The following is a 26939-nucleotide window of genomic DNA, read 5'->3' as shown; positions in this document are numbered from 1 at the left end:
CTCGAATCCCAGTTCTGCCACTTGTCAGCTGTGTGACTGTGGGCGAGTCACTTCGCTTCTCTGGGCCTCAGTGACCTCATCTGTAAAAGGGGGATGAAGAATAATAATAATAATAATAATGTTGGTATTTGTTAAGCACTTACTATGTGCCGAGCACTGTTCTAAGCGCTGGGGTAGACATAGGGGAATCAGGTTGTCCCACGTGGGGCTCACAGTCTTAATCCCCATTTTACAGATGAGGGAACTGAGGCACAGAGAAGTTAAGTGACTTGCCCACAGTCACACAGCCGACAAGTGGCAGAGCTGGGATTCGAACTCATGAGCCCTGACTCCAAAGCCCGTGCTCTTTCCACTGAGCCACGCTGCTTCTCCTGGGAGCCTCAGGTGGGACAACCTGATTCCCCTGTATCTCCCCCCAGCGCTTAGAACAGTGCTCTGCACAGAGGAAGCGCTTAACAAATACCAACATTATTATTATTGTTATTATTATCTGTCAAATGGGGATGAAATCTGTGAGCCCCACGTGGGACCACCTGATTCCCCTGCATCTCCCCCAGCGCTTAGTGCAGTGCCCCGCACAGAGTAAGCGCTTAACAAATCCCAACATTATTATTATCATTATTATTATTATCTGTCAAATGGGGATGAAATCTGTGAGCCTCCCGTGGGACCACCTGATTCCCCTGCATCTCCCCCAGCGCTTAGTGCAGTGCCCCGCACAGAGTAAGCGCTTAACAAATGCCAACATTATTATTATCATTATTATTATTATTATCTGTCAAATGGGGATGAAATCTGTGAGCCTCCCGTGGGACCACCTGATTCCCCTGCATCTCCCCCAGCGCTTAGTGCAGTTGCCCCGCACAGAGTAAGCGCTTCACCGTTACCACCATGGTAACCCTCAGGGAGGCCAAGGGGGGCCGCCGCCGTAACGCAAGATGGCGGCCTCCAGGGGGCGCAGAGGCGGCCGTACGGACGCCCCGCCGGCACTACGATTCCCAGAATGCGCCGCTGCCCGGGGACCGGAAGTGACTCCGGTGCGAGCGGCGGGGTGAAAGGTCAGGGCGGCGAGGAGGACCGGCCGCAGCGGGCGGGGAGGACCGGCCCGCGGCCTCGCAGCGACGGGCGCAAGGTGGGAACGGGGGAAACGGTTGGGGCTCGGGAGGCGGTTGGGATCCGTCCGGGAGGGAAACCCAGCGCCGCTTGGCCCGTCGCCGAGGACAGGACGGCCGCCGACGTGGGGGGGCCCGAGGGACGTAAGGACCGGCCGACGGGCGGAGGCGACATGGACGGGCCTCCTGCCTCCCCCGCCCCCCCGGACCCACCTCTGCCTCTTGCCAAGTCACTAGGAGGCGGAGGGGAAGCTCTTGCCGCCGGGCTTTAGAGTCCGAGGTCATGGGTTCCAATCCCCGCTCGGCCACTTGTCGGCTCTGTGACTGTGTCACTTCACTTCTCGGTGCCTCAGTGCCCTCATCTGTCAAATGGGGATGAAGACCGGGAGCCCCACGTGGGACCACCTGATTCCCCTGTGTTCTACCCCAGCGCTTAGAACAGTGCTCGGCACCTAGGAAGCGCTTGACAAAGGCCAACATTAAGTCCCTTCAGTCATTCAGTCCTGTTTATTGAGCGCGCTTGACAAAGACCAACATTAAGTCACTTCAGTCCTGTTTATTGAGCGCTTGCTAGGTGCCGAGCACTGCACTAAGCGCTCGGAATGAACAAGTCGGCGACAGATAGAGACCGTCCCTGCCCTTTGGACGGGCTCACGGTCTAATCGGTCTAATCTAAATAGAGTCGAGGGGAAGGAAGAACATCTCGTAAAAGCAATGGCAGCTAAATAGAATCGAGGCGATGTACAATTCATTGACAAAATAAATAGGGTAATGGAAAGATATACGGTTGGGCGGACGAGTACAGTCCTTCACTTCTCGGTGCCTCAGTTCCCTCATCTGTAAAATGGGGATGACGACTGTGAGCCCCACGTGGGACAACCTGCTTTCCCTGTGTCTCCCCCAGCGCTTAGAACAGTGCTCGGCACGTAGTAAGCGCTTAACAAATACCAACGTTATTATTTGGAGTCCGAGGTCATGGGTGCGAATCCCGACTCCGCCCCTGACTGTGGCCAAGTCGCTTCTCCGGGCCCCGGTTCCCCCCTCTCTCAAATGGGGCTGAAGACTGGGACCCCCTGATGACCCTGTGTCGTCCCCAGCGCTTAGAACAGTGCTCTGCACCGAGGAAGCGCTTGACACATGCCAACATTATGATTATTATTATTATTTATTCGTGCGGTCGTTTAACAAATACCAACATTGTTAGGTTTATTCAGGCGGTCGTCTTTACTGAGCGCTGACTCGGTGCGGGGCACTGCGCCGAGCGCTGGGAGTGCACGGTTGGGGCCTTGCTTTGGCCGGAGCGCATCTTTGGGAAGAGTTTTGTCCCCCGCCCCGTTAGCCTTTCTAGTGCAAGGATTCGTTCGTGACCCTATTTCACGCAATAGTAAGCGCTCAATAAATGGTATCGAATGAGTGAATATTTATTGAGCGCTGACTCGGTGCGGAGCACTGCGCCGAGCGCTGGGAGTGCACGGTTGGGGCCTTGCTTTGGCCGGAGCGCATCTTTGGGAAGAGTTTTGTCCCCCGCCCCGTTAGCCTTTCTAGTGCAAGGATTCGTTCGTGACCCTATTTCACGCAATAGTAAGCGCTCAATAAATGGTATCGAATGAATGAATATTTATTGAGCGCTGACTCGGTGCGGAGCACTGCGCTGAGCCCTGGGAGTGCAGTTTGGGCCGGAGCTGATCTTTGGGAAGAGTTTTGTCCCCCACCCCGGTAGCCTTTCTAGTGCAAGGATTCGTTCGTGACCCTGTTTCATTCAATAGTAAGCGCTCAGTAAATACTATCGAATGAATGAATACTTATTGAGCGCTGATTCGGTGCAGAGCACTGCGCTGAGCGCTGGGAGTGCACAGTTGGGGCCTTGCTTAGGCCAGAGCTGATCTTTGGGAAGAGTTTTGTCCCCCGCCCCCGTTAGCCTTTCTAGTGCAAGGATTCGTTCGTTACCCTGTTTCATTCATTCAATAGTAAGCGCTCAATAAATACTGTCGAATGAATGAGTATTTATTGAGTGCTGACTCGGTGCGGAGCACTGCGCTGAGCGCTGGGAGTGCACAATTGGGGCCTTGCTTAGGCCGGAGCTGATCTTTGGGAAGAGTTTTGTCCCCCACCCCCGGTAGCCTTTTTAGCGGCAAGGATTCGTTCATGACCCTGTTTCATTCATTCAATAGTAAGCGCTCAATAAATGGTATTGAATGAATGAATATTTACTGAGCGCTGACTCGGTGCAGAGCACTGCGCTGAACGCTGGGAATGCAGTTCGGGCCGGAGCTGATCTTTGGGAAGAGTTTTGTCCCCCGCCCCCTTTAGCCTTTCTAGTGCAAGGATTTGTTCGTGACCCTATTTCATTCAATAGTAAGCGCTCAGTAAATACTATCGAATGAATGAATACTTATTGAGCGTTGATTCGGTGCGGAGCACTGCGCTGAGCGCTGGAAGTGCACGGTTGGGGCCTTGCTTAGGCCAGAGCTGATCTTTGGGAAGAGTTTTGTCCCCCGCCCCCGTTAGCCTTTTTAGTGGCAAAGATTCGTTCGTGACCCTATTTCATTCATTCAATAGTATTTATTGAGCGCTGACTCTGTGCAGAGCGCTGTACTGAGCACTTGGAATAGACAGTTCAGCGATCTGGATCAGACAGGCCTTGCTTAGGCTGGAGCTGTTCAGTCTGTCTGGAAGTGAAACTCTTTGGCAAGAGTTTTGTCCCCCCCCCCGTTAAGTCTTTGTAGTGCAAGGATTTGTTCATGACCCTATTTCATTCATTCAGTAGTATTTATTGAGCACTGACTCGGTGCGGGGCACTGTACTGAGCGCTTGGAGTAGATAGTTCGGCGAGACGGGCCTTGCTTAAGCCGGAGCTGATCTTTGGGAAGAGTTTTGCTCCCCCCGCGTTAGCCTCTTCTAGTGCAAGGATTCATTCATGACTCTATTTCATTCATTCAATAGTATTTATTGAGCGCTGACTCTGTGCAGAGCGCTGTACTGAGCACTTGGAATAGATAGTTGGGCGATCTGGATGAAACGGGCCTTGCTTAGGCTGGAGCTGATCAGTCTGTCTGGACGTGAAACTCTTTGGGAAGAGTTTTGTCCCCCTTGTTAGCCTTTCTGGTACAAGGATTCGTTCATGACCCTATTTCATTCATTCAGTAGTATTTATTGAGCGCTGACTCGGTGCAGAGCACTGTACGGAGCGCTGGGAATGGACATTTGGGCAAGGCGGGTGAGACGGGCCTTACTTAGGCCGGAGCGGGTCAGCCTGTCTGGGGAGGAGATGTTTCCACCGAGGGAGAGGAAGTGAAACTCTTTGGGAAGAGTTTTGTTCCCCCCTCTGCCCCGTTAACCTTTCTAGTGCAAGGATTCATTCATGATCCTATTTCATTCATTCAATAGTATTTATTGAGCGCTGACTCTGTGCGGGCCACTGGACTAGTACTTGGAATGGACAATTGGGCAGCAGATAGAGACAATCCCTGCCCAACCGTGGGCTCCCAGTCTAAACGGGGAGAATGAAACAAAAACAAGACATCATCAAGATCAATTCATTCATTCAGTAATATTTATTGAGCGCCCACTGTGGGCAGAACACTGGACCAAGCGCTTGGAAAGGACAATTGAGCAACAGATAAAGACCATCCCTGCCCAATGACGGGCCTCCATTCTAAATGAGGTGTATGGCTGCATGATTCCATTTATCTTGATGATGTTGTTTTGTTCTGTTCTGTTTGGCTCTGCTGTCTGTCTCCCCCGTTTAGGCCGTGAGCCCATCGTCGGGCAGGGATAGTCTCCATCTGTTGCCCAATTGTCCATTCCAAGCGCTTAGTCCAGAGCTCAGCACATAGTAAGCCCTCAGTAAATACTATTGGATGAATGAATTCATTATGAGAAGCAGCGTGGCGGAGTGGTTAGAGCCCCGGCCCGGGAGTCCGAAGGTCATAGGTTCCAATTCCGACCCTGCCATTTGTCTGCCGTGTGACCTTGAGCAGGTCACTTCACTTCGCAGGGCCTCAGTTTCCTCATCTGTAAAGTGGGAATGGAGACTGCGAGCCCCACGTGGGACAGAGACTGTGCCCCACCCAATCTGCTCATAATAATAATAATGGTGGTATTTGTTAAGTGCTTACTATGTGCAAAGCACTGTTGTAAGCGCTGGGAGGGGATACAAGGTGATCAGGTTGTCCGATGTGGTGCTCACTGTTTTAATCCCCATTTTACAGATGAGGTAACTGAGGCCCAGAGGAGTTAAGTGACTTGCCCAAAGGCATACAGCTGGCAAGCAGCGGAGCTGGGATTAGAACCCATGACCTCTGACTCCCCAGCCCAAGCTCTTTCCACTGAGCCACGCTGCTTCTACATCCACCCCAGCGCTTAGTCCATTGCCCGGCACAGAGTTAAGCGCTTAACAAGTGCCATAATTATTATTATTTTTCAATTCACTCAATTGTCTTTATTGAGCGTTTACTGTTTGCAGAGCACTGTCTATCAAGGGAGGTGGATGACAATGCAAATGAGTTTGGGGATGCAGTTTGTTAATCAGGATATTAGCGGCCACTGGGGCTGTTTTTTACATATCCTGCAAAGAATGTTTTTATGACTTAGGAGTCCCATCATAAAGGACTCGCGTTAGGTATAAAATAGGGAGTTCATTCTCGAAATGTACAATCTATCTTTCATTTTATACTCCCTTGTTAGATGCTTATATATCACTATTGACTTCATAAATGTTTCCTTGCACCCAAAGATCCGGGACTTCCCCCCGAAAAAAATCCAACATGGGGGAGAAACCAGAAGAATCCAAGCTTCCAGAGGAGCTGTTCAATGGTTTAAAGATCGCTGATGCCCAAAGAGCAGGTTCTTCCTGTTCTTTGATGTCGCATTCGGGAGACGGGCATCTTCAGCAAAAGCTGCTGATGGATGATCAGCCTCCTCCCAAAGAGGACCAGACAGAGGAGGAGCACTTTCATGACTGTAGTGACTCATTTGAGGAAAGGAAGCTACCAGAAGAGGATGAATCAGAGGACAAATTAGATGATAATGTGACGCCTCCAGAACCAGATGAAGAATCCTTGCTAGATTTGGAGAAAAGCATGCCGGAGGATGAGAAACAGGTAAATGTGGTGCTGCGTAAACACTCTCCCATTTTTCCTGGTAGAAGATGCTTCAAGTGACCTGCGTTTTCATGTGTTGGTATGTAGTCCTTCACCCAGGGTTCGGAGGGAAAATTGCAAGTGGTTCCCTTTGTTAAGCATTAGCGACATTTTCACTTTGCTATTCTAATTGTTGAGGGTTATCGTAGTGATAATAACTGTGGTGTCTGTTAAGCCCATGCTCTTTTGCCAACCACTCTACCGAGCACTAAGATAGATACGGTGGTGTCCTATCAGACACAGTTCCTGTGCCCATATAGGGCTCAGCCTAAGTAAGAAGGCGAACAGGTATTGAACCTCCATTTCACAGATGAAGAAACTAAGGGTCAGAAAAGTTAAGTGACTTTTCCAAAGTCATAACAGCAGGCAAGTGGCAGAGCTGGGATTTGAACCCAGAATCTCTGACACCTAGGCCTTTCATGTTTCCACTAGGCCGTGCTCCTTATCCAGAGGTGTAGAGGGAACGGTCGGGGGACCTGCTGGACTGCCGGAGGAGTCGGAGCCGTTATCCGGCTAATCACCGCCGAACCAGTCTTACTGTTTTCCATTCTCTGCCCTTCCTTTAGCTCCTACGTTTAAACTAATTTCGGAAGGACGTCGTGGTTCCTCTCTTTGAGAGGAGAAGGTTTTTCATAAAGTCTCCATGCCTTAGCTAGCTACTCCATTATAAAATTGTAAAATTAGTAGTTCTTATAAAATTAATAGTAGGGCAGCGCAGTCATCGTTCTTTCTGAATGCTAACAACAAGAGGTACTCCATTTTTACTGATTTGTGAGGCAGTTGATGTGTATGGAAGGCATTGCTAAATTCCTGCAAAAGTTGCCTCAATTTAGGGTTTGTGATAAACTTAAATGTAACAAATGCCCTCATCATTATTATTATTATTATTAAGTTATTGTTGTTGAACTCTCCCAGGTGTTCAGTACAGTGCTTTTCACACAGCGCTCAATAAATATGAATGAATGACTAAATTTTGTGCAGATCATACTTCTAGGTGGCATCACACACGTGTTGGGTTTCTTCCAGCGCGACCAAATGGAAAGAGCACGGATCTGGGAGTCAGAGGACCTGGGTTCTAATTCTGGTTCTGCCACTTGCTTGCCGTGTGACCTTGGGCAAGTCACTTAACTTCTCTGTGCCTCAGTTTCTTCATTTGTAAAATGGAGATTCACTCCTGACCTCCCTCCTGCTTAGACTGTGAGCCTCATGTGGGACAGGGACTGTGTCCAACCTGTTTATCTTGTATCTACCCCAGTGCTTAGTACGGTGCTTGGCTCATAATAAATGCTTAACAAGTACCGTTATTATTATCGTTACTATTAATAGTTATTTTTTGTAGTTGTCTCGGCGGCTCCCGGGACAGATTTCCAGCAGCCTGCTGTGACAGTTGTGCGTGGATGGAAAGCTACGCATTCAAGGTAGCCCCCTAAATCTTAGTGCAGCATCTCTATCCATAGTCTTTCCCCTTCCACTCAATCCAGACAGGGTGCCCCGCTCCAGGACCTTGAACACGGCCCCACCCAAGATTCCCAGAGCCTGCCGGTCAAGCCCAGTTCATTCAGCATTTAACGGGGCTACATCTGTTCTTGAGAAAAAGAGCCGGTGGACGCCCACGTGCTCATTTCGCTCTTTTGTTTCATCTTTCACTTTTGCACTGGTTTAAAGACCTGAACGAATGAAATAAATTAGGCCACCGAACAGTCGTGAGGTGGTACCACTAGATGGATTTAACTCTGTGCTCTAAAAGTAAAAATCACCAATCCTTCAGGAAGCTGGTTTAGCGAAGCACTGACAGAGTCGGTAAAAATCGCAGCATCTCTGGAATGCTGCCTGACCGTTTTTATGACTGACTTTCCCGGGATTCTGATTATATGTTTGAGTTACGGTTATGATCCCAGTGTCTGTTGCCAAAAGGGAAAAATGAAGCCCAAAGATATGTTGGGGCTGGACGGCACAGAGCCGGGGTTCAGGAAGACCAGTAAAAGGGCTGATAAAATAATCCAGCCTGAAAATAATGATGCTGAGAGGGTGGCTGCAGAGATGAAAAATAAAGGGTGGATCTGGGAAATATTTTGGAAGAAAACAACAGTAGAAAAATTGAATATGGGTGGGGAAGAAATTGAGGTTCTGAGACATGTAGGATGGTGATGTCATTGACTGTAATGGGAAATTTAGGAGGGAAGACGAGGAACGACTTTTTCACTATGTTGTTTAAAATGTCGGTGGATCGTAGATGTGGTTTGCAGACGGACTCTGTTGTCGGCAGTTAGCATTTGATGGTCGATGGAATGACTTCACATTTGTTTTTGTTTTTTTCAATCCAACAGGGTGTCTCTCCAGGAAAGTTTCAGGAGCGTATCTTGTCCAGTGTTTCATGGGTACCTGGGGAGGTGTAGGAACACTAGAAAAACTGAGGTCTCTCTCCTCACTGAGGCTAACTGCCCAGGCTGGTGCTCGAGGGAGATGAGGTGGAGTGGACGGGGAGCTGGAGGGGAGTGTTCCCTTCTGACACAGCTCTGGATCCGAGCCCCACACATTACTTCCCCCACCCTCACGGTCCCACCCTAAGGGAGCCGTGCCCTCTCACCAGCCAGTTCCGTCTGAAAGTCTGTCCCACAAACAATCTTCTGAACAAATCAAGTGAAATGCCAAAGACTGGATTGCAGAATTCAGGCTAGAAGGATAATCCAGATGAACTGTCAATTTCTAGAGTAAAAAAAAAAATGTGTGTAGCTGTAATTAGATTGACATAGATGAGGTGGGTCAGGGAAGAGTGGAGGGTACCCGTGAACAGTGGGAAGGCACTCTAATGAGGTGGCCAAGCTGAGACACACAAGCCACATTCACCTCCACCCACTGAGCTCGCCACTCTGTGCCACCCAGAACATACTCCCTGTGGTACCGGTTCCCATCGCTGTCTCTACGCTTTTGGTTTGTGACACCTCAGTATGGGAGTCTTCTCTGGTCTCCCCCCAGCTCCCAAATGTAAGCTGCTCGTGGACAGGGAATAATAATTCAATAATTATCGAATTTGTTAAGCACTTACTATGTGCCAAGCTCTGTTTTAAGCACGGGGACAGATACAGGGTAATCAGGTTGTCCCACTTGGGGCTCACAGTCTTAATCCCCATTTTCCAGATGAGGCGACTGAGGCACAGAAAAGTTAAGTGGCTTGCCCAAGGTCACACCGCAGACAGGTGGCGGGACCGGGATTAGAACCGCATCCTCTTACTCCTAAATCTGTGCTCCTTCCACTAAGCCATGCTACTTCTCACTGACTCTGTTGAATTGTGCTCTCTTAAGCGCTTAGTATATGCTCTGCGCAAGTAAGCTCTCAGTAAATGCCATTGATTACAACAGCAAGATCGTCACTGATAGGCATTTTTTATTTAAATGGATTAGGTCGTCCCTTTAAAATTTTCAGAACTAATGACTAACCTGCTGTAGTTTCCTTCACCCACTGGAGTGGGAATTTACATGATAGTAAACACTGTGTAGGTGTTAAGCTGGAGATACAGAGCAGTGGTTTCCCAGGAGCGTAGCTCAGTGAAGACTGGATATGTGCGAAAACGTAAATAGGAAATGACGCAAGTGCTGATGCAGATATCCCCTCGTGTTTTAAGATTAATCCAGGTCATTTAGAGATGCTGGATCCACCCACCACAAATGGAATTTGTTGCTTTTCCCTACTCGCTAATGGAAATGCTTTTATATTTTTGATTGAATAGACTAGGCATTTATCCATCAAAGAATGATTGCTCTGCTCAACTGCAAGAGGAACTAAAAATCCTAAAACATGCCATCCCTGGGTCAGAGCTCCCTCTGGTCTGTAAGCTTCTTGTGGGACGGGATTCTCTACACCTACTCTTCTGTATTGTATTCTCCCAAGTGTTTAATACTGTGCTCCGCACAGTAAGAACTCAGTGGATACTGTTGATTCATTGATTGATTGATCAGTGGTCTATCCAGCCCAGTATTCTGCCTCCAAAAATGACAACAGGTTACTTGGAGAAGCCATATGATTGATGCCATTAATTTTTTCTTCATTTTCCACTGGCATATCATCTGATATCCCTGTTTTTCTCTCTCCTAACTCATCATGCATTGAATAACCGTGGGTCTTTCTAAAACTCTCCTTTAGTCAAACATGGTTAATTTTTCCTCTAGTAACTCAGTGTGGCTTTATCCAAAGAAAGCCCTCCTCAACCCACAGATATTTCCAGCCAGATAGATTACCCTAGTGGTAAAATCCATATGCTCACCACCTGTTGAGGAAAGCAGTCAGTTAACTGTATTTATTTATTGAGCACCTACTATGTGTACAGCACTGTACAACCACTTGGGAGACTATAATATGACAGAGTTGGTAGACATATTCCCTGCCCATAATTAGCGAGAAGACTAATATAAAGAAGTAAATTACGGATACAGTGCAAATCTAAGTACAAGGGCGACTCAAAAAGGTGTGGGAGAAAAGGAAATTAGGCCCTAATTGGGGAAGCCCTCTTGGATGTCCCTTCAATAAGGCTTTGAAGGTGGGGATAGTGATAGTCTGGCGAATATGAACAGAAAGGGCATTCCGGGCCAGAGGCAAGATGCGGGCGAGAGGTCGGCTGTGTGACAGATGAGACTGAGGTTGACATTAAGGAGCAAAATGTGCGGGCTGCTATTAGTGATACAAGATCGACGACGGGATAGGGGAACGAGTGAGTTGAATTTAGTATTTCCTTTTGCTTTACATCTATCCCCTTCACTCATTCAATCAAATTTATTAAGTGCTTTCTTTGTACAGAGCACTGTACTAAGTGCTTGGGAAAGAACAATACAACAGTAAACAATGACAGTCCCTCCCACAAGGAGCTCATGGTCTAGAGGCCCATCAAGTTCCGGTACCTTTTGTTGTGGCCTAACAGCAATTCCATTCACTCTTTGCACACTCTTTTGTAGAGGGTGAACTTGAATCATGTCTTTTTTTAGGTTTCATCTTTTTGCACTGAGTCCTAACTTTTACAAAGCAATCCTGTGGACATGGTGGGCCTCCTTTGGGACCTATGGGCATAGTACTGTCTTTAAAGTGGGTATCGGTGCTCCCAAGAAGGCCAGTGTGAGTTATGCCGGCTAGCATGATGATAATGGTATGTGTTAAGTGCTTACTGTGTGCCAAGCACTGCTCCGAGCGCCGGCGTAGATACAGGTTAAATCAGATTGGTCACAGTCCCTATCCCACGTGGGACTTGTACTCTTAATCCCCATTTTACAGATGAGGTAAGTGAGGCCCAGAGAAGTTGTGACTTGCCCAAAGTCACCCAGCAGAGAGGTGGTCCTTCTGACTCCCAGGCCCGTGCCCCATCCACTAAGCCACGCTATTCTTGAGAGACCACTATGGTTTGGCATCAGGGATCAAGTTGTGACAAGTTGTGGTTGTTACTTGACTTCTCAATTAATCCCTGAAATATTTTCCTCATCTCTGGCTTGTGTAAGATTGATTGTACACAACTGGGCCCTGGGGTTCGGTTTTCAGTCCAGACAGTACCTTACAATAATTGGCTTAAAATTGGAAGCGAATTACTTCCACTACACTGAAAAGTGGAAAGAGCCCGGGCTGGGGAGTCAGAGGTCATAGGTTCTAATCCCGGCTCTGCCACTTGTCGGCTGTGTGACTTTGAGCAAGTCACTTAACTTCTCTGGGCCTCAGTTACCTCATCTGGAAAATGGGGATTAAGACTGTGAGCTCTACATGGGACAACCTGATCACCTTGTATTCCCCAGTGCTTAGAACAGTGCTTTGCACATAGTAAGCGCTTAAATATCATCATCATCATTATTATTATTATTATTAAAATTAGTTTGACTCGGTTGAGGAGTCGGTAACCATGGAATGCTCACTGTTATTGTAGTTGGCTTGCCAGCCTCAGGACGCATACATGGTGCAGATGCCCCCTTCGGGGCTGGCAATTACGCTTTACGTCTACACTGTCTTTGATTTAACAGCCATGCTATACACTCCTAGTTACCAAACTGGATGATCCCACTTCATTCCTCTAATTCCACTCTGCAGATGGCTAAGGAATATGGCGGAGAGGCGTGGGGTCATAGGTTGGGGTCTCCTGAAGCCACAGTGCCGTCTGTCTTGTGGAAGTAGCTCATTCTTGATCTACCCACCCAGATTCGGTTGGGGTTTTGAAAGAAGGGTTATACAGAAATGTCTTTGGAGGGAGTAAGCGCTTAATGAATACCATAAACAAATTGAGGAAAAGCAGCGTGACCTTGTGGAAGGAGCAAAGGCCCGAGAGTCAGAGGACCTGGATTCTAACCCTGGCTCTTCCAGGTACCTACTGTGTGACCTTGGGTAAGTCGCTTTACTTTTCTGCCTGTTACCTCATCTGTAAAATGGGAATTAAGATTGTGAGCCCAATGTCGGAAAGGGACAGCGTCCAATCCGACGAGTTGGGGTCTACCCTAGCCCGTAGTACGGTGCCTGGCACATAGTAAACGCTTAGCAAATACCTCGAAAAAAAGTTGCCCTTTGCTGAAATTCAGGATGGCCTTAAAGCAGTTTATGTGGTGAATGTTTCCGAAGAAATGTACCTGTGTGAAGATACTAGGTATTTTTAAAATGCGTATAACAAAATGACACCTGATCTTAAACTTACTAAAACTAGAGAAAGCCAGTTAGGCAGAAAATTCATGCGCGTTGTTGAAGCTGCTAAAGAAACTGCAAACTCCTTATTTAATGTTAAGAACGGTTGCCAAAACTTCAACGCCAAACTATTCTACAGCATTTCTTTCATTTGTTGGGTGCTGTGTAATTGTTACATTGGAACTGTGTTACCATAGAATAGTACAGTGCAGATACCTAGCTTTCCTGAACTCTTCTCTACCCCTCTAGTATCTAGTATCCTTAATGATTTAGACCCAGCTCAGCTTGCTTGAGCTCAGACAACCACTTCATTTCCTAAAACTGTAGGGGGAAGCAAATAGCCGCTGACAGATTTCAAAATTGGAAATGCACTTGCCTGTCTGGACTTAAATTGTTCTAAGTTGTTTTCCTTGGAGACTTTCTCCTAACTCTCTCTGATCAGCGTAGTGAGAGTATGGGTGGACTGTTGCCTGCTGTTATCACATGATTTCTTTCGATGCAAGTGATGGCTGCTTATCAGAGAAGGAGCAAGCCCCTATCACTCCTAGACTCAAATTGAATAAATGGCCCCAGGCAGTAAAATGTAGCCATGTGCCCTATTTGTGCTGTCAGTAAAAAAAGAAAAAAAGAGCCCATTCAATATTTCAAATGCTTCTAATTCCCAGTAAATCACTGGTGGCGTGGATGAATAGGGTATTCTGTGGAATAGCTAGACAGGAAATCATTACAGTGCCATCAAAGAATCAGGAAGTTAGTTTCTCACGGAGTTCATGTCTCTTGGTGGTTTAACCGTACATATATTTATGGTGGATTTTGTTGTTGCTGCTTACGGCTGTAACTCCTTAAGGGCAAGAACTGTGGCTCTTTGGATCTAGGTGGTTCCCAGGGTATTGAGCTTCCTAATAAATTGTTTAATAATAATTGGTGGTATTTAATATTTGTTAAGTACTTTCTATGTGCCAGGCATTCTGCTAAGCTCTGAGGTAGAATCAAGCTAATAAGATTGGACAAAGTCCTTCTCCCCCCATGAGGCTCACAGCCTGAATTCCTATTTTACAGATGAGGTAACTGAGGCACAGAGAGGTAAAGTGACTTGCCTGTGATCACAGAGCAGACAAGTTGGGGAGACGGGTTTAGAATCCAGGTCCTCCGACTCCCGGGCCCATGCTTTAACCACTAGGCCAAATTAGTGCTTTTAGGAAAATTACCGTGGTGTCGAATCTGGAAAAGGTTATTTAAACATCAAACGTAAGACATTTGTAGAAATAAAATTGTCAATCTATCGGGTTCATCATTTAACTGGGAAGTATCTTCTGTCTTTTGAAAGATTTTAAAGTCACAAATGATAATTTGCCATTACACAAAGGAGGTTTTTAGAAATTCATTAAGACTGTGGCGGGCGAAATCTGACAGCCTCTTTATTGTTACTTTGATGACTTCCTTGTTCTTTGGCTTTGTACTAAAAAGTGATTATCTAGTTTTCTCTTTTTTTTCAGCCTTTTGAATGTAACACAGAGTCAGAATATGTAATGAAGTCAGACACTCTAAGTAAAGACTGAAGAGATCTCTTCAGTGGTGAAGCGAGCTAGTTTCTACTCCATGGCCTGGCTTCCTTACCTCCCCTCGGGTCCAAACCCTTCAGCGACAAGATGAAGCTCCTTTCACTGTGCTGTTTTTATTTTGACATCCTTTGGAAAGGGAAAGGGTTGGGGAAGCAGGATGACGCTCCAGCACTTTTTCCGAGGACAGTCTGCCTGGTAGTGGGTATTTAGACAAGAATATAGAAAGGTTTTGAAGAGGGTGAGCTCCTTGTGTCCAGGGAACATTTTAACTTGGTTTGGAATTTCCCAAATGCTATTACCGCTACTCCGATATGGAACCATTTGACGCAAACTCCTGATGCACCAGTCACTCTGCAGGTGTGGCCCTGGGCAGAAACTGCAAGTAACGCCAGCCAGCACTTTCCCTCTGGCTCTTTTGTTGGATTCAGCCAATGACTGCCTTTATTTAGGGTGATATTTCTCACGTGCACCGTGGCAGAGGGCTCCAAGAGCTTAAGCACAGGATGCTACTGCACAGAAGGGTTTCCGCGGTGTGGGCAGTGGTGTGGAAAAGTGAAGATTGAAAAAACAGCTGGAGAGTTAATGAGCCAGAGAGGTACGAGAAATGCCGAGGTAGGCTGGCATGCCTGGTTGCATTAGTTAAATGTAATCATACTAAATAGACTGTTCGATCTAGATCTGTATTTTCCTCTTGCACCATTTCATGTACCTATCAAGCCTGTCTCCCTGAGCATTTTCTGTAACACGGTCATTAAGAAGTCCATCGTCTAGGCAACGTTTCCCCCTAGATTAGTGACCTCTGAGGAGTCTGCCCAGAGATTTGGAAGAGGAATAACCTGCCATTAATGGGTGCCAAACCCTATACCTGGGTTGAACGCTTGGGAAAGTGCAGTTCAAAAGAGTTGGTAGACCTGAACCTTGCCCATATGAAGCTTACCGCCTAGAGGATCGACCGACCTACCCTCGATCAATGGTGTTTACGGTGTGCGGAGCTCGGTACTAAGCACAAGGGAGAGCTTACGACAAAGTTGGAAGATACGTTCCAACAAAGTATCTTACAGTCTAGAGAGGGAGGCAGACATATCAGTAAATAAATTATGGCTATGGACATAAGTGCTTTGGGAATGAGTGTGGGGGTGTATTAGAGGTGCAAATCCATCTGCAAGGGTGACACAGAAGGGAGTGGGAGAAGAGGAAATGAGGGCCTAGTTGGGGAAGGCCTCTTGCAGGTGATGTGCCTCCAATAAGATTTTTGAAAGTGGGGAGAGTGATTGTCGAATATGGACTCCATTCCAGTGGCAGGTAGGACTTGAGTGCTACAGCAGCAGACAGCACTACTGGGGCGTATAGATTATGGATCCCCAAACCTCCTGGCCTTTATAGTGGAGAACTCAGACCGTATGGTCTGTTAACCCCAAACACCCTAGAGTACTCCGGTTTTTGTACATTCAGCTTCAGAGCGATCCTAGGCAATCTAGATCTACAGCGCTTGTTCTGTATTATAGAATTACCCAACCGTCATCATCATCATCGTGGGATGGCTTCATGGAGGGTTAAAGGAAGAGCCTTGATCAGTAGAATTTATGGAGGATCTACGGTGTGCTGAGCACTGTACTGTTTGGACATGGGGATTAGAAGTAAAAGTCATGGTTCCTGCCTAAAAGGTCGGCAGTCTCACATCATTTCTGAGCGTCGCTGCAATTAATGTGTAACACAGAGTACGATCCGATCTCACTTGCATTTTACCAATTTTAAGTCTCGATATTTGTAAATAAGCTCGGTGAAGTGTCATTGCTGAGAAGTCATGTAAATTAGTCTAAGTGTTTTATTCGGGTATCATCATTTTATTACCTTGTGGCGTGCCAGTAACCGTCCTACAATACAAAAAAATGACTCAGAAGGGAAAAAATACATTTTACTTTCAAATTTTCAAAGTCCTTTAGTCTGCAGTGAGCCCTAGTCTTGTGTAAGATGTTCGGAAACACAGGAGGAAATGAAAAATGCATTGTACCGTGCTTGTGGTCTACCTGATGTGTTCCAGGGAGTAATTGAAGTGTATTCCATTCAGAGAGGAACTACTATATTTGGAGAGGGGATGTCATTGCAGGTGTTCTTTATTTACAATGCTGCACCGCCATTTCCCCTGAGACTGGAGCAGCAAGGAGAACATTATTTCCTTTAGGTACTGTGTGAGAAATCCTTTCAGAAATATAAAGCAAAAGCGGATGTCTTCCCAAGAGCTTTTCTGGAGTTCGTTACAAGACACTGTGGAGGGGTGAGACGAGGCTCGCTCAAAAGTTACCATTCGGCTTCCGTCTCAGAAGAACCGATCTTAGAAAGATTTGCACGCAACTAAGTAGGCACCCCGAAGCCCGGCATCTGTGTCCCGGGAGCAGATGTACACACTGCCCTACTGATGCCATCTTCCGATTGGGAATTAGATGGAGAGGGAGGGAGAGAGACAGAGAGATTTCTTTCACAGAGGCCAGGCAGACAGTAGAACGAACCCCTGTCTTTGATTTGGTTCAAGTCAATTTCTTGTTGCAGCGGGGAGGCAGGGCTGCTCTCTCCACTGTGTACTATTTTTAGCTGTTTCCAAGGAGATGTTCTGCACGATATTGATAATTGCATTAATCCTTGATTTTATACAGTCTGGCAAAAGAAACAACTCCTTTTCCAGCTTCTTTGCTGCTTAATCGCTTGCTAAGCTGTAATTTAATGTGAACTGCGCGTATAAAAATTTGCTGGTCAAAAGATGACCGTGAACTGATTGGTGCCAGGACTGGGAACCGGGGCCCTTTTCCCACCTGTTAAACCACTGGTTCCCTGGGTTTCCAGTGTGGGAAATGATTTGTGAGCTACCAGTGGCGGAAAGGGCTTCCTGGTTTTTCTGTAGCTGCACCCGAGCGGATGGCAAGCAAACATGAATGCCAGCTTTGTGCCAGCGATGCCCGTTAAAAGAGGTTCCTGGGTGGAAGCCAGTGCCATCTTCAAGAAAGGGACAGTTGATTCCATCTTTGGGTTTGATGGTCGTTATGAAAAGTTATGAGGCCAGTTATGAAAAGTACCAAAGGTGAAGAAGAGAACCACATAGAAAAATGTAGTTGAGATTTTTTTGTCATTTATTGCCCATATAGGGTTGTAGTTTTACTGTCACAGTTCAATTCGGAAAGCATTCAAAATTATTATATTTTTTAAGGCATTGAAGACTACTAGATTGAAAGCTCATTGTGAGCAGGGAACATGCCCACCAACTCTGTTGGATGGTACAGTGCCCTGCACACAGGAAGGAAGCGCTCAATACCATTGATTGATTGATTGAACAGAAGGACATAGTATTTCTTCCAGCATTTGTACCTATGAACTCCAGCCTTCATAGATCTAATAGGAAAGTCTTTGTTGTTATAATCCCCAGAGCTTTTTTTTTTTTTAACAAAATTACCAAATTGGCTTTTCAAAGGATGGGTGGGAACTTTCCTCAAGGTGGTGAAGGTGAAAGACCCATATAGGTGGGGAGGGGAAAAGAGTCAAATAGGAGTGCCATTCGCATTCCTCCCCAGTGGTCCAGCCCCTTGTCCAGAAATCTGCAGAGCCGTGCTGGAGATCAGACCTTCCCACAATGGTGAGCATTGAGGCCGATAGAGTGTTGGCATTTGTTAAGCGCTTACTATGTGCAGAGCACTGTTCTAAGCACTAGGGTAGATACAGGGTAATCAGATTGTCCCACTTGGGGCTCACATTTTTTTTTTTTTAATCCCCATTTTCACAGATGAGGTAACTGAGGGACAGAGAAGTTAAGTGACTTGCCCACAGTCACACAGCTGACAAGTGGCAGAGCCAGGATTCGAACCCATGACCTCGGACTCCCAAGCCCGGGCTCTTTCCACTGAGCCACGCTGCTTCTCTGAAAGTGGAAGCAGGAACCTTCTGACATACAAGGCACCTATGTGGAGAGCCTTCCATCTCTCCCTCAAAGCATGGCACTGCCCTCTGCCTTCCCTTCAGCCTTTGCTTTCGATTAGACTGTGAGCCCATCATTGGGCAGGGATTGTCTCTATCTGTTGCCGAATTGTACATTCCAAGCGCTTAGTCCAGGGCTCTGCACATAGTAAGGGCTCAGTAAATACGATTGAATGAATGAATGCTTTCTCCCCAAGTCCCAGAAGAAGCGAGAGCCTTTGCTCACCTTGCAGTTTGGGTGATCCTCTCACATATCGCCTGGTGCCAGTCCGAGTCAAGGGCCATAATCGATGCCGAAGCTGTTTGCTCAACCAAAGGTGACTTTGAAAGACAAACAGATAAACCAAAACAGCAGCCAACCTTTGCATTTTCAAATTCTGGTGCTATGAGGTTACATTGTGCCCATTGTGTTTTCTGTTTGTCTCTGTTTATTGTATCTTGTTAACAAAATTGCAGTTAGCTCAGTGGGGGCAGGGAGGTGTCTAGCAACTCTGCTGAACTCTTCGTATAGTGCTCTGCACACAGTAAGCACTCAGTAAATACGATTGATTGACTGCTCAGAGACCTAAGCAAGGGGCACCATCCTACTTGCTAATTTCAGTTAAATATTGCCAGGCATAACTCCCTAATTTTCTAATTTGTGGAATTCTCTGATCTTTTGCAGAAGAGAAAAAAAGAGAGCGCCAGACTAAAGGAAGAGGGAAATGAACAGTTTAAGAAAGGAGGTGAGTGAAGTGTTTCAAAATGCCTAACTATTTTCAGATGGATGGGAGCAGCCATTATTGTGTTCCTTGCCCGTCTCTAAAACTACCCTAGAAGAATTTTAAAGGCATTTAAAAACACACACCAAGCCTTGACTTGCATTCTCTGGCAATTAGAAATTGGAATCTTGTTTCTCCATCAAGTCCTAGAGAACATTCTCAGCTGATGGAGAGTAAATTGATGTGTTTGTATGTGTCTGTTGGCGCATACAACATTTATTTTTCCGTAATCTAATACTTATCCCTGCAGAAGTAGGATTTTTGTAAAGCTGTTTCACTATGGCTTTGAAAAATCCTGACCTTACATATTTAATTGAGTAAGCTATTTTCCAATTCCTCCCCTAAATCTTTGCTGTAATAAGCATAGTTTGGGGGGGGGGGTGTCTGCCAGCTAGAGAAACGTTTTGCTGAATGTCTGTCACATGACTTCACCCTGGCTATTCTGGTAAAGCAGATCCTCTCTGTTTTTGCTTTTTCCACTGCACCCAATACTCCTATATCATAGGGGTAGCATTCTCACAGGGCACTATGATACCAAAAACTCCTGCTGTAGTTCTCACAGTGTCTCTGGGCCACTTACATAACCATTTCTAACACTGCATCTCGCTGTGTCCAGGCAGGCTTGCGTAGTCAGAAGAACGCTTCTTATCCTGCTGCCCCACTGTAGCTCAAGTGTGTGGGGAAAACATGTTTGATGACCAAACTGAGTGTACTTAGGAAGGAACTTGTTTTTAGATGCTACTTTTGAGGCATCTCAGTTTTGAACTGAGTGCCTCACAGCTGATTTCAAAGGAATCTACATGCCAAAGTTACGATGACAAAAGTGACATTTTCACATTTGATGGAAATGGCAAACAGCAGTTTCATATCCTTCCTTCTTTTCACCGTCTTCCCCTGTTGTCGTTGGCTGAAAAACGCCTCGGTAAGCCGAGGAGCAGGGTTTTCTGCCTGGACCGTTGAAGGGTAGTCTCTTTCAATATGCCCTCATTAATTAAGGTGGTCTTCCACCTCCAGTCTCTTGATCTTGAAGCTGAAGGTGTTACTAGTGTGGGTGACGTGGGGATTATAATAATAATAATAATTTTGGTATTTGTTAAGCGCTTACTATGTGCAGAGCACTGTTCTAAGCTCTGGGGTAGGTACAGGGTAATCAAGTTGTCCACGTGAGGCTCACAGTTAATCCCCATTTTACAGATGAGGGAACTGAGGCACAGAGAAGTGACTTGCCCACAGTCACACAGCTGACAAGTGGCAGAGCCGGGATTCGAACCCGTGACTTCTGACTCCCAAGCCCTGGCTCTTTCCACTGAGCCACGCTGCTTCTCTAATTATGGATTATGAAGCAGGAATAACGACTCACTCTCGTTCATTGGGTTTCAAATTGGATGTCTGTTTGGAAAGCCAGAGAATGAGTAAATATTTCCCCTTGATTCTATTTGTTGCTATTGTTCTTGTCGGTCCGTCTCCCCCGAGTAGACTGTGCTTAGTACAGTGCTCTGCACATAGTAAGCGCTCAATAAATACTATTGAATGAATGAATGAAAATATTTAAAAGAAAGAATTCTCCTTGAGTACTTTTTGTGATCTTAATTTTTTTTTAAGTAATGAAATACTGAAAAACGATGACTAAAACCTGCAGAATATTTACTGGCAAAGGTCCATCCATCTGACTAAAACCTTGGCTTAAAGAACACTCTGCCTCAACAGCAGCCCAAAGAGATTAAACCCAGGACTTGAGAGAAGATTATATAGCATGGGAATGGTATCAAAGCTGTAACCCAAATGGGAACTTCTGTTCCATTTTTGCCTCCTCTCTACTTACCTTTTTAACCTACAGAATATACGGAAGCTGAAAGTTCGTATAGCAGAGCTCTCCAGACTTGCCCGGCTTGCTACCGTCCAGACAGGTCTATACTCTTTTCAAATAGAGCTGCGGCGAGGATGAAACAGGTAAGTTTGTTTGGATGACCTTTTACTTGCCGGGATACAGCGAAGAGATAGCTCGATAGGTAGTATTACTTGGAATATGAATAGCTACTCCTAGATTTCTGCTCCTCGCTTTCATCCAACTCTTTACTAGAAACAAGAAGGCTGCTATAAGGTTGGTGTGCGAAGGGTAAAGGCCAAATGGTCAACTTGCTGAAATAATTGCTGTTTCACGGTCAGATTGCAGGAGGACTTTGTAAAGCCTTAGAAGGCCGTGAAGTTGACTCCCAGAAGACTGGGGAATTTTAGACCTGGCTTTGATTGGCTAGGTGACCTAGGGCCAGGCCTTTAACTCTTCTTTTTCTCCATCTATAAATTATGAATCCTGGAAGGAATGACCCACCCTGAGCCATAAGGCAAATTCTTCTTCTGGTTCCCATTTGTTCTTTACTCCTTGGTCAGAAGTCAGACTTCTGCCCCCTCTTTATGTATGACAGGAGCAGATTTTCGTCAACAGTCTGCATTGTTTTTGCTAGTGGGATATCTGCTGGTGGTGGGTATGGTTGGGTCTGATATGGAGTGGAATGTGCAAACAGTCATAGAGCATTTTACCTCACTCATCAAAAGAGAACAAAGATTTATGAAACAAAGAAGTGATTTTAAGTACCCCCAGTTGCCAAGGAAATGTCATAATGAAAATGGCGAAGTCCATGTATCAGAAACTTGAAAATCACTTTACAAAGAGAGCTTCTAGCTAATATGTGAACCATACATTTTATACCTGAGCTGTGTGTGACTTAAGTACATCTGCAGTGTAAGAAATCTGGATCTCTAAGATAGCTGTTTCTTTACCATCTGATACCTCCAGGAAAAAAAAAAGAAAAAAGGTTGTATTTGGAAACCCATCCGCCATCATTCCATCGTCTTGGCTTTGAAGGATGCACTTGCTAGAAAACTGAGAATTGATACAGTGCTGAGGAAGGCCAAGCTCAAGGGAAATTCCACATCCTGGGTTATATAAAGAAGGAACAATACTTGTAAATGCCTGGACTGTGTATCAGGGTTGCAGAAAGCTCATAATTCAAAGATGAGAATGTGATTTTAGTGGCCTTGGTTGGGTGAATGCCATGAGGAGGAGAGGACTTGTTTTCATTTGAGAAGTGTCTATTGTTAGGAAGAAAGAAAATATTAAACAGTAAATGTGTCTTTAAACCATGCAGTAGCTAAAGACTGTAGGGTGGGATCTTTAATTTAAAAAATCACACAAACAGAACCCTAAAAATGTTTATAATTGAGTAAATAGAAACACCCAAATAAAATGTCATCAATGACATAGAGCATTAGAATTAGTATGAGTGTATTAATGATGTATTTTCTTTTAGGACAAAAAAGATGCTGCCTTGATTGACTGCAGTAAAGGTACAAGCTTTTCTATCTTGAGTAATCAAGAAGTAATATCAGTTCTAGAGAAGCAAATGCTGGTGGGGGTGGTATATGGGGAGTGGAGCGGGTGGGAGGTTGTGGAGAAAAGCCTTTGTATATTTCAAATAAAGGATGTGTTGTTGGCTAGTAACCATAATGTAAGCCGAGGCAGGCTTTTATAATCATTTAGCAGTAGAAAAAAAAATGTGAGGGAAGGGAGAACAACCTCAGTCATAGAATGTACAGACATTGCTTTGAACAGCTCCAATTTGCCAACTTGAAACATTTTCTTAGGATTGTGTATCTGGATCCAGAGTCTTTATTTCTCTTCTCACCCCACCTCCAGACCCCCATCATTTTAGTCCCCTATTCCCAGGCCAGACTTTTGCATGGTCACTGAATCTCTTCTCTGACTCCTATCAGTTCCCCGTAGAGATTTTTTTTTTCCATTATTGGCCATCATGTTCACAACCTAACCGTCAAAATCCCCAGATGTTAAATCTGGGTGTTCTTTCAAAATTCCCCTCTACAGCTTTGACGTGAGTCCTGCCTTGCAAATCAGAAAGCGAACAATAACTCAGTGGCTGAGGGAGCACAGAGTTGACTTTTTTTTGCCCCCCTCAGGCTTCCCTGTATGGGTTTTTTCAGCATGGAAAATAAGGGTATTGCAGTGTTTTTCATCAAGTTCCTTCTTTCAGATATTTGTGTTTATGCCCCCCGCACACGCATACGTTATCTAAATTCCGTCAATAAGGGTGCAACAAAGTACTGAAGAGCATTAAAAAACATAAAGCTTTGATTGAAACTTTGGCACAGAATTTTCAGGAGCCTCTGAAGCGAATTCGCCCTGTCCAATATCATAGGCAGTAATCCATTTGGTGTATTGTACATGGGTTCCCTTAGAACCTCAAGAGGAAGAAGCGGCAGGCGTGTCTGACTAGAATATTTTAGGAGGCCTCTCTACTGGTAGAAAATTGTGCTTCCTGAATAGTGTAAATTGGGAAGCAGCCTGCTTTTCAAGTCTTCTTCCTGTGTTGCAAAATGGGCGGGGAAATGTCTTGAGAGCTTGTGATTAGCAGGGACAGGGAAGGGAACCGTTTAGCATTCCGTTCCAGATGTGCCAGTTAATGTTGTTTACCCCACCAAGAAATTAAGAGGAAAAGGAAGGACAACCCAAGGGCTTTTCCTGAACCCTTCTAGCTCATTGAAACTCTTTGTTCATCCACCTGCCGGAGCTCTTAAAAGGAAGCTGACAGGGCCGACATAGGCAGTGTCCACTGACGTAGGTGAAGTTCTTTACCGGCGTTGTGAAAACCTGAACTGAATTTTAAATGCCATTTGTGCTTTGTGACCCTGCCGATTACCGCAGAAGCAGCTTGGCAGAGTGGATAGAGCACAGGACTGGGAGTCAGACCTGGATTCTAGCTCTGGCTCCGTCACTTGTCTGCTGTGTTACCTTGAGCAGGTCTCTTAACTTCTCTGTGCTTCAGTTATCTCATCTGTAAAATGGGGTTTAAAACTGATGAGCCCCATGTGGGAAATGGACTGTGTCCAACCTGATTAGCTATAGCTACCCCAGTGCTTATTACAGTGCCTGGCACATAGTAAGTGCTTAACAAATACCAGTTTTAAAAAATTAAATTAAAATTTGGGATTAAAGAGCAGTATGTTCTATCAGTTACCTGACAATGGTATGCTTATTATTAATCGTGATGTAACACTTTTTGAAATCTCTGTGTGTGTATGTGGTGTCAGATTGCTTATTATTTAAATCTGCCAGTTGCAAAATATTTTAAAATGCCATAGTAACTGCATCCTTTCTTTACAGCCATTGAATTAAATCCCAACTACATCAGAGCAATATTGAGGAGAGCGGAGCTGTATGAGAAAACAGAGAAGCTAGATGAGGCCTTGGAAGACTACAAATCCATCTTAGAAAAGGATCCTTCGGTGCATCAAGCAAGAGAGGCTTGCATGGTCAGTTCTTTTTAGTACATAAAGAAAGAATGAAGTAAAATAGTGACTTTTTCTTCCCTGTGAGTGCTCTTCATCCTTTATCGTCCCACAGCTAGCAACAGCTTCCCTAGCTGTGGAAAGGGCTGTACAGGTTAGGGAAGCAGTGTTGCCCAGGGGATAGAGCACAGGCCTGGGAGTCAGAAGGACCTGGGTTCTAATCCCGGCTCTGCGCTTGTTTCTGCGTGACCTTGGGATGGTCACTTAACTCTTCTCGGCTTTAGTTACCTCATCTGTAAAATGGGGATAATAATAATATTATGACTGTGAGCCCCACGTGGGATGTGGACTGTGTCCTGTCTGATTAGTTTTTATCTATTCCAGCAGTTAGTACAGTGTCTGGCACATAGTAAGTGCTTATAGGATACCATTAAAAAAAAGATTGTGTCCAAGCAAAATATGCCCATTCCGTAGTGTGCGGATACATGTAGTTTTTCCTAATAACATGGCACACTGAGCCCAAATATATTTTTTTAATTAGTTATTCATTATTATGTGTGTACTATGTGCCAGGCACTGTCCTAACTGCTAGGATAAATACGTAATTAGGTTGGATGCAGTCCCTGTCCCATATAGGGCTCCCAGGCTAAATTCCCAGTTTACAGATGAGATAACTGAGGAACAGAGAAATGATTTGCCCAAGATCACAAAGCAGATAAGTGACGGAGCCAGGATTAGAACCTAGCTAGGTCTTCTGACTCCCACGTCCATGCTCTTTCCAGTAGGCCATGATGCTTCTGTTGAGTGAAGAACATTCCCTAGTCCCCACTAGCGTGTAACCAAGTGCGTGTTTATAACGTACTTTGCAGCAGAACCAAGTATTCACCTAATTCGAGCTCCTATTGAAATTCAGGGGTATGAGTTCTAGACATATCCCCATCAGGAATATGACCCAATCTTAGCTTCTGCGAACTGTAAGCCAGGCTTGTCAAATCCTTTCTTATGAAAGGAGCACTTTTACAGTTATATGATTTGTCAGAAAACCTGCAAATGTTAATACACTTAACATGTCAAATGTTAAAATGTCAATAAAGTTTTAGCATTCTAGTGCTTTATCATTTGGATGAACAAAAGAAAATATAATTTTATTTTATTTAGGTCCTTTATTTCTTGCAGTTAGAGAGTAGGATTTCATTGGAGGATGAGGCAGTTGTCCACAGGTGAGGGGAAGAAAGTCTTTCTGATTTTCTCTTCCTTCCTCCCCTCCCTCTTTTTGTCTCTTCTTCTGTGTCCCTCCCTCAGTGGTCTGCTCCTAAGACAAATAGTGTGGCTGGTAGTAAAAGATGAGAGAGGATGGACAGACGCTCTCTCTCTCTCTCTCTCTCTTTCTCTTTCTTCCCCCCCTCCCTCCAGCTCCCCTATGGCCTAGTGGAAAGAGCACAGGCCTGGGTGTCAAAGGACCTGGATTCTAATCCCAGCTCTGCCACTTGTCTGCTGACCTTGGGCAAGTCATTTCCCTTCTCTGGGCTTCAGTTTCCTCATTTGTAAAATGGGGGTTCAGTACCTGTTCTCCCTCCTATTTAGACTGTGAGTACCCTTCAGGAAAGGGATTGTGTCCAATCTGATTAGCTGGTATTTACCCAGTGCTTAGAACAGTAATTAACAAATTACTCTTATCATCGTCATTATTAAGGCCTTTTCCCTTTTATTGCTGCTCCTGGCTGGGAGTGCCACCTCCAAGGGTTCCTGGGTTTCAGACATGGGGACAGGTCACGCAGAGATATTTAGAGAGCATTCCGAAGTAGCCAAGTCACAGATGGCCACCAGATTGGTGCAGTTTGCTCTATCGCTCGCCATCTTTTGCAGGTTTTCTGCATTCTTCTAGGATGGGCATAGTTTTGGGGCCAATAGTGTGAAAAGGGCCCTGGTGGGTGGGGGGAGCTGGGCAGCGGTGGGAGGGGAGGAAGTCATCCTAGCCCTTCCTCATTGGTAGCTGGAGTTGAAATAGGATGTTTTGACTCCGGTCCGGAGAAACCTAACATGCCTCTCAGGTCCCTAAATTATTTCTCTCCAAACTGTCAGTGAGATGAAAGGGAAGGTTAGTGTGGCTTGGTTAGAAGAGTAGTCGGGAGATGATTTGCGTCTAAAGCCCGGGTTTTCAGAGCTTGCTCAAGTTCAGGCTTCAGTCCACATGGCCATCTGATTGAAACTGAATTCTGGGTGGGCGGATGGTATGTTAATCAGCCTCCAAATCCTCCAGTAGATGCAGCTGATTGCCTTGTGAACTTGCTCCGTTTTCTCTGCCTCATGAACTTCCTCCGTTTTCTCTGCTTATTTCTACCTTCCAAATAGAATCCTGTTTTTCTCATGCCAGTTTGTGCTATACCTCAGTTATGGCTTCTAGCACTTATACAACTTTCTTAGTGGAATCCTGGGAGGAATTTCAAGATCCATACATGCCT

At 45.6% G+C, this 26939-nt stretch overlaps 1 protein-coding gene across 1 annotated transcript in view; it reads left to right on the top strand.

Annotated features, from left to right (window-relative positions):
• The first annotated feature begins 1038 nt into the window (after positions 1–1038).
• The window catches only part of TTC1 (tetratricopeptide repeat domain 1), a 43726-nt gene continuing 17825 nt past the window's right edge, over positions 1039–26939 (top strand). Inside the window, exons 1-6 of the mRNA XM_001506236.5 lie at positions 1039–1132; positions 5848–6214; positions 19080–19140; positions 21014–21126; positions 22485–22521; positions 24353–24501. Of these exons, the coding sequence (XP_001506286.1) occupies positions 5879–6214; positions 19080–19140; positions 21014–21126; positions 22485–22521; positions 24353–24501 (696 nt within the window). The 5' untranslated portion in view covers positions 1039–1132; positions 5848–5878. The remainder of the gene's footprint in view (positions 1133–5847; positions 6215–19079; positions 19141–21013; positions 21127–22484; positions 22522–24352; positions 24502–26939) is intronic.

The sequence above is a fragment of the Ornithorhynchus anatinus genome, chromosome X1, assembly GCF_004115215.2.
Source record: "Ornithorhynchus anatinus isolate Pmale09 chromosome X1, mOrnAna1.pri.v4, whole genome shotgun sequence".
Taxonomy (NCBI): domain Eukaryota; kingdom Metazoa; phylum Chordata; class Mammalia; order Monotremata; family Ornithorhynchidae; genus Ornithorhynchus; species Ornithorhynchus anatinus.
This window is presented reverse-complemented; position numbering and strand designations above follow the sequence as displayed.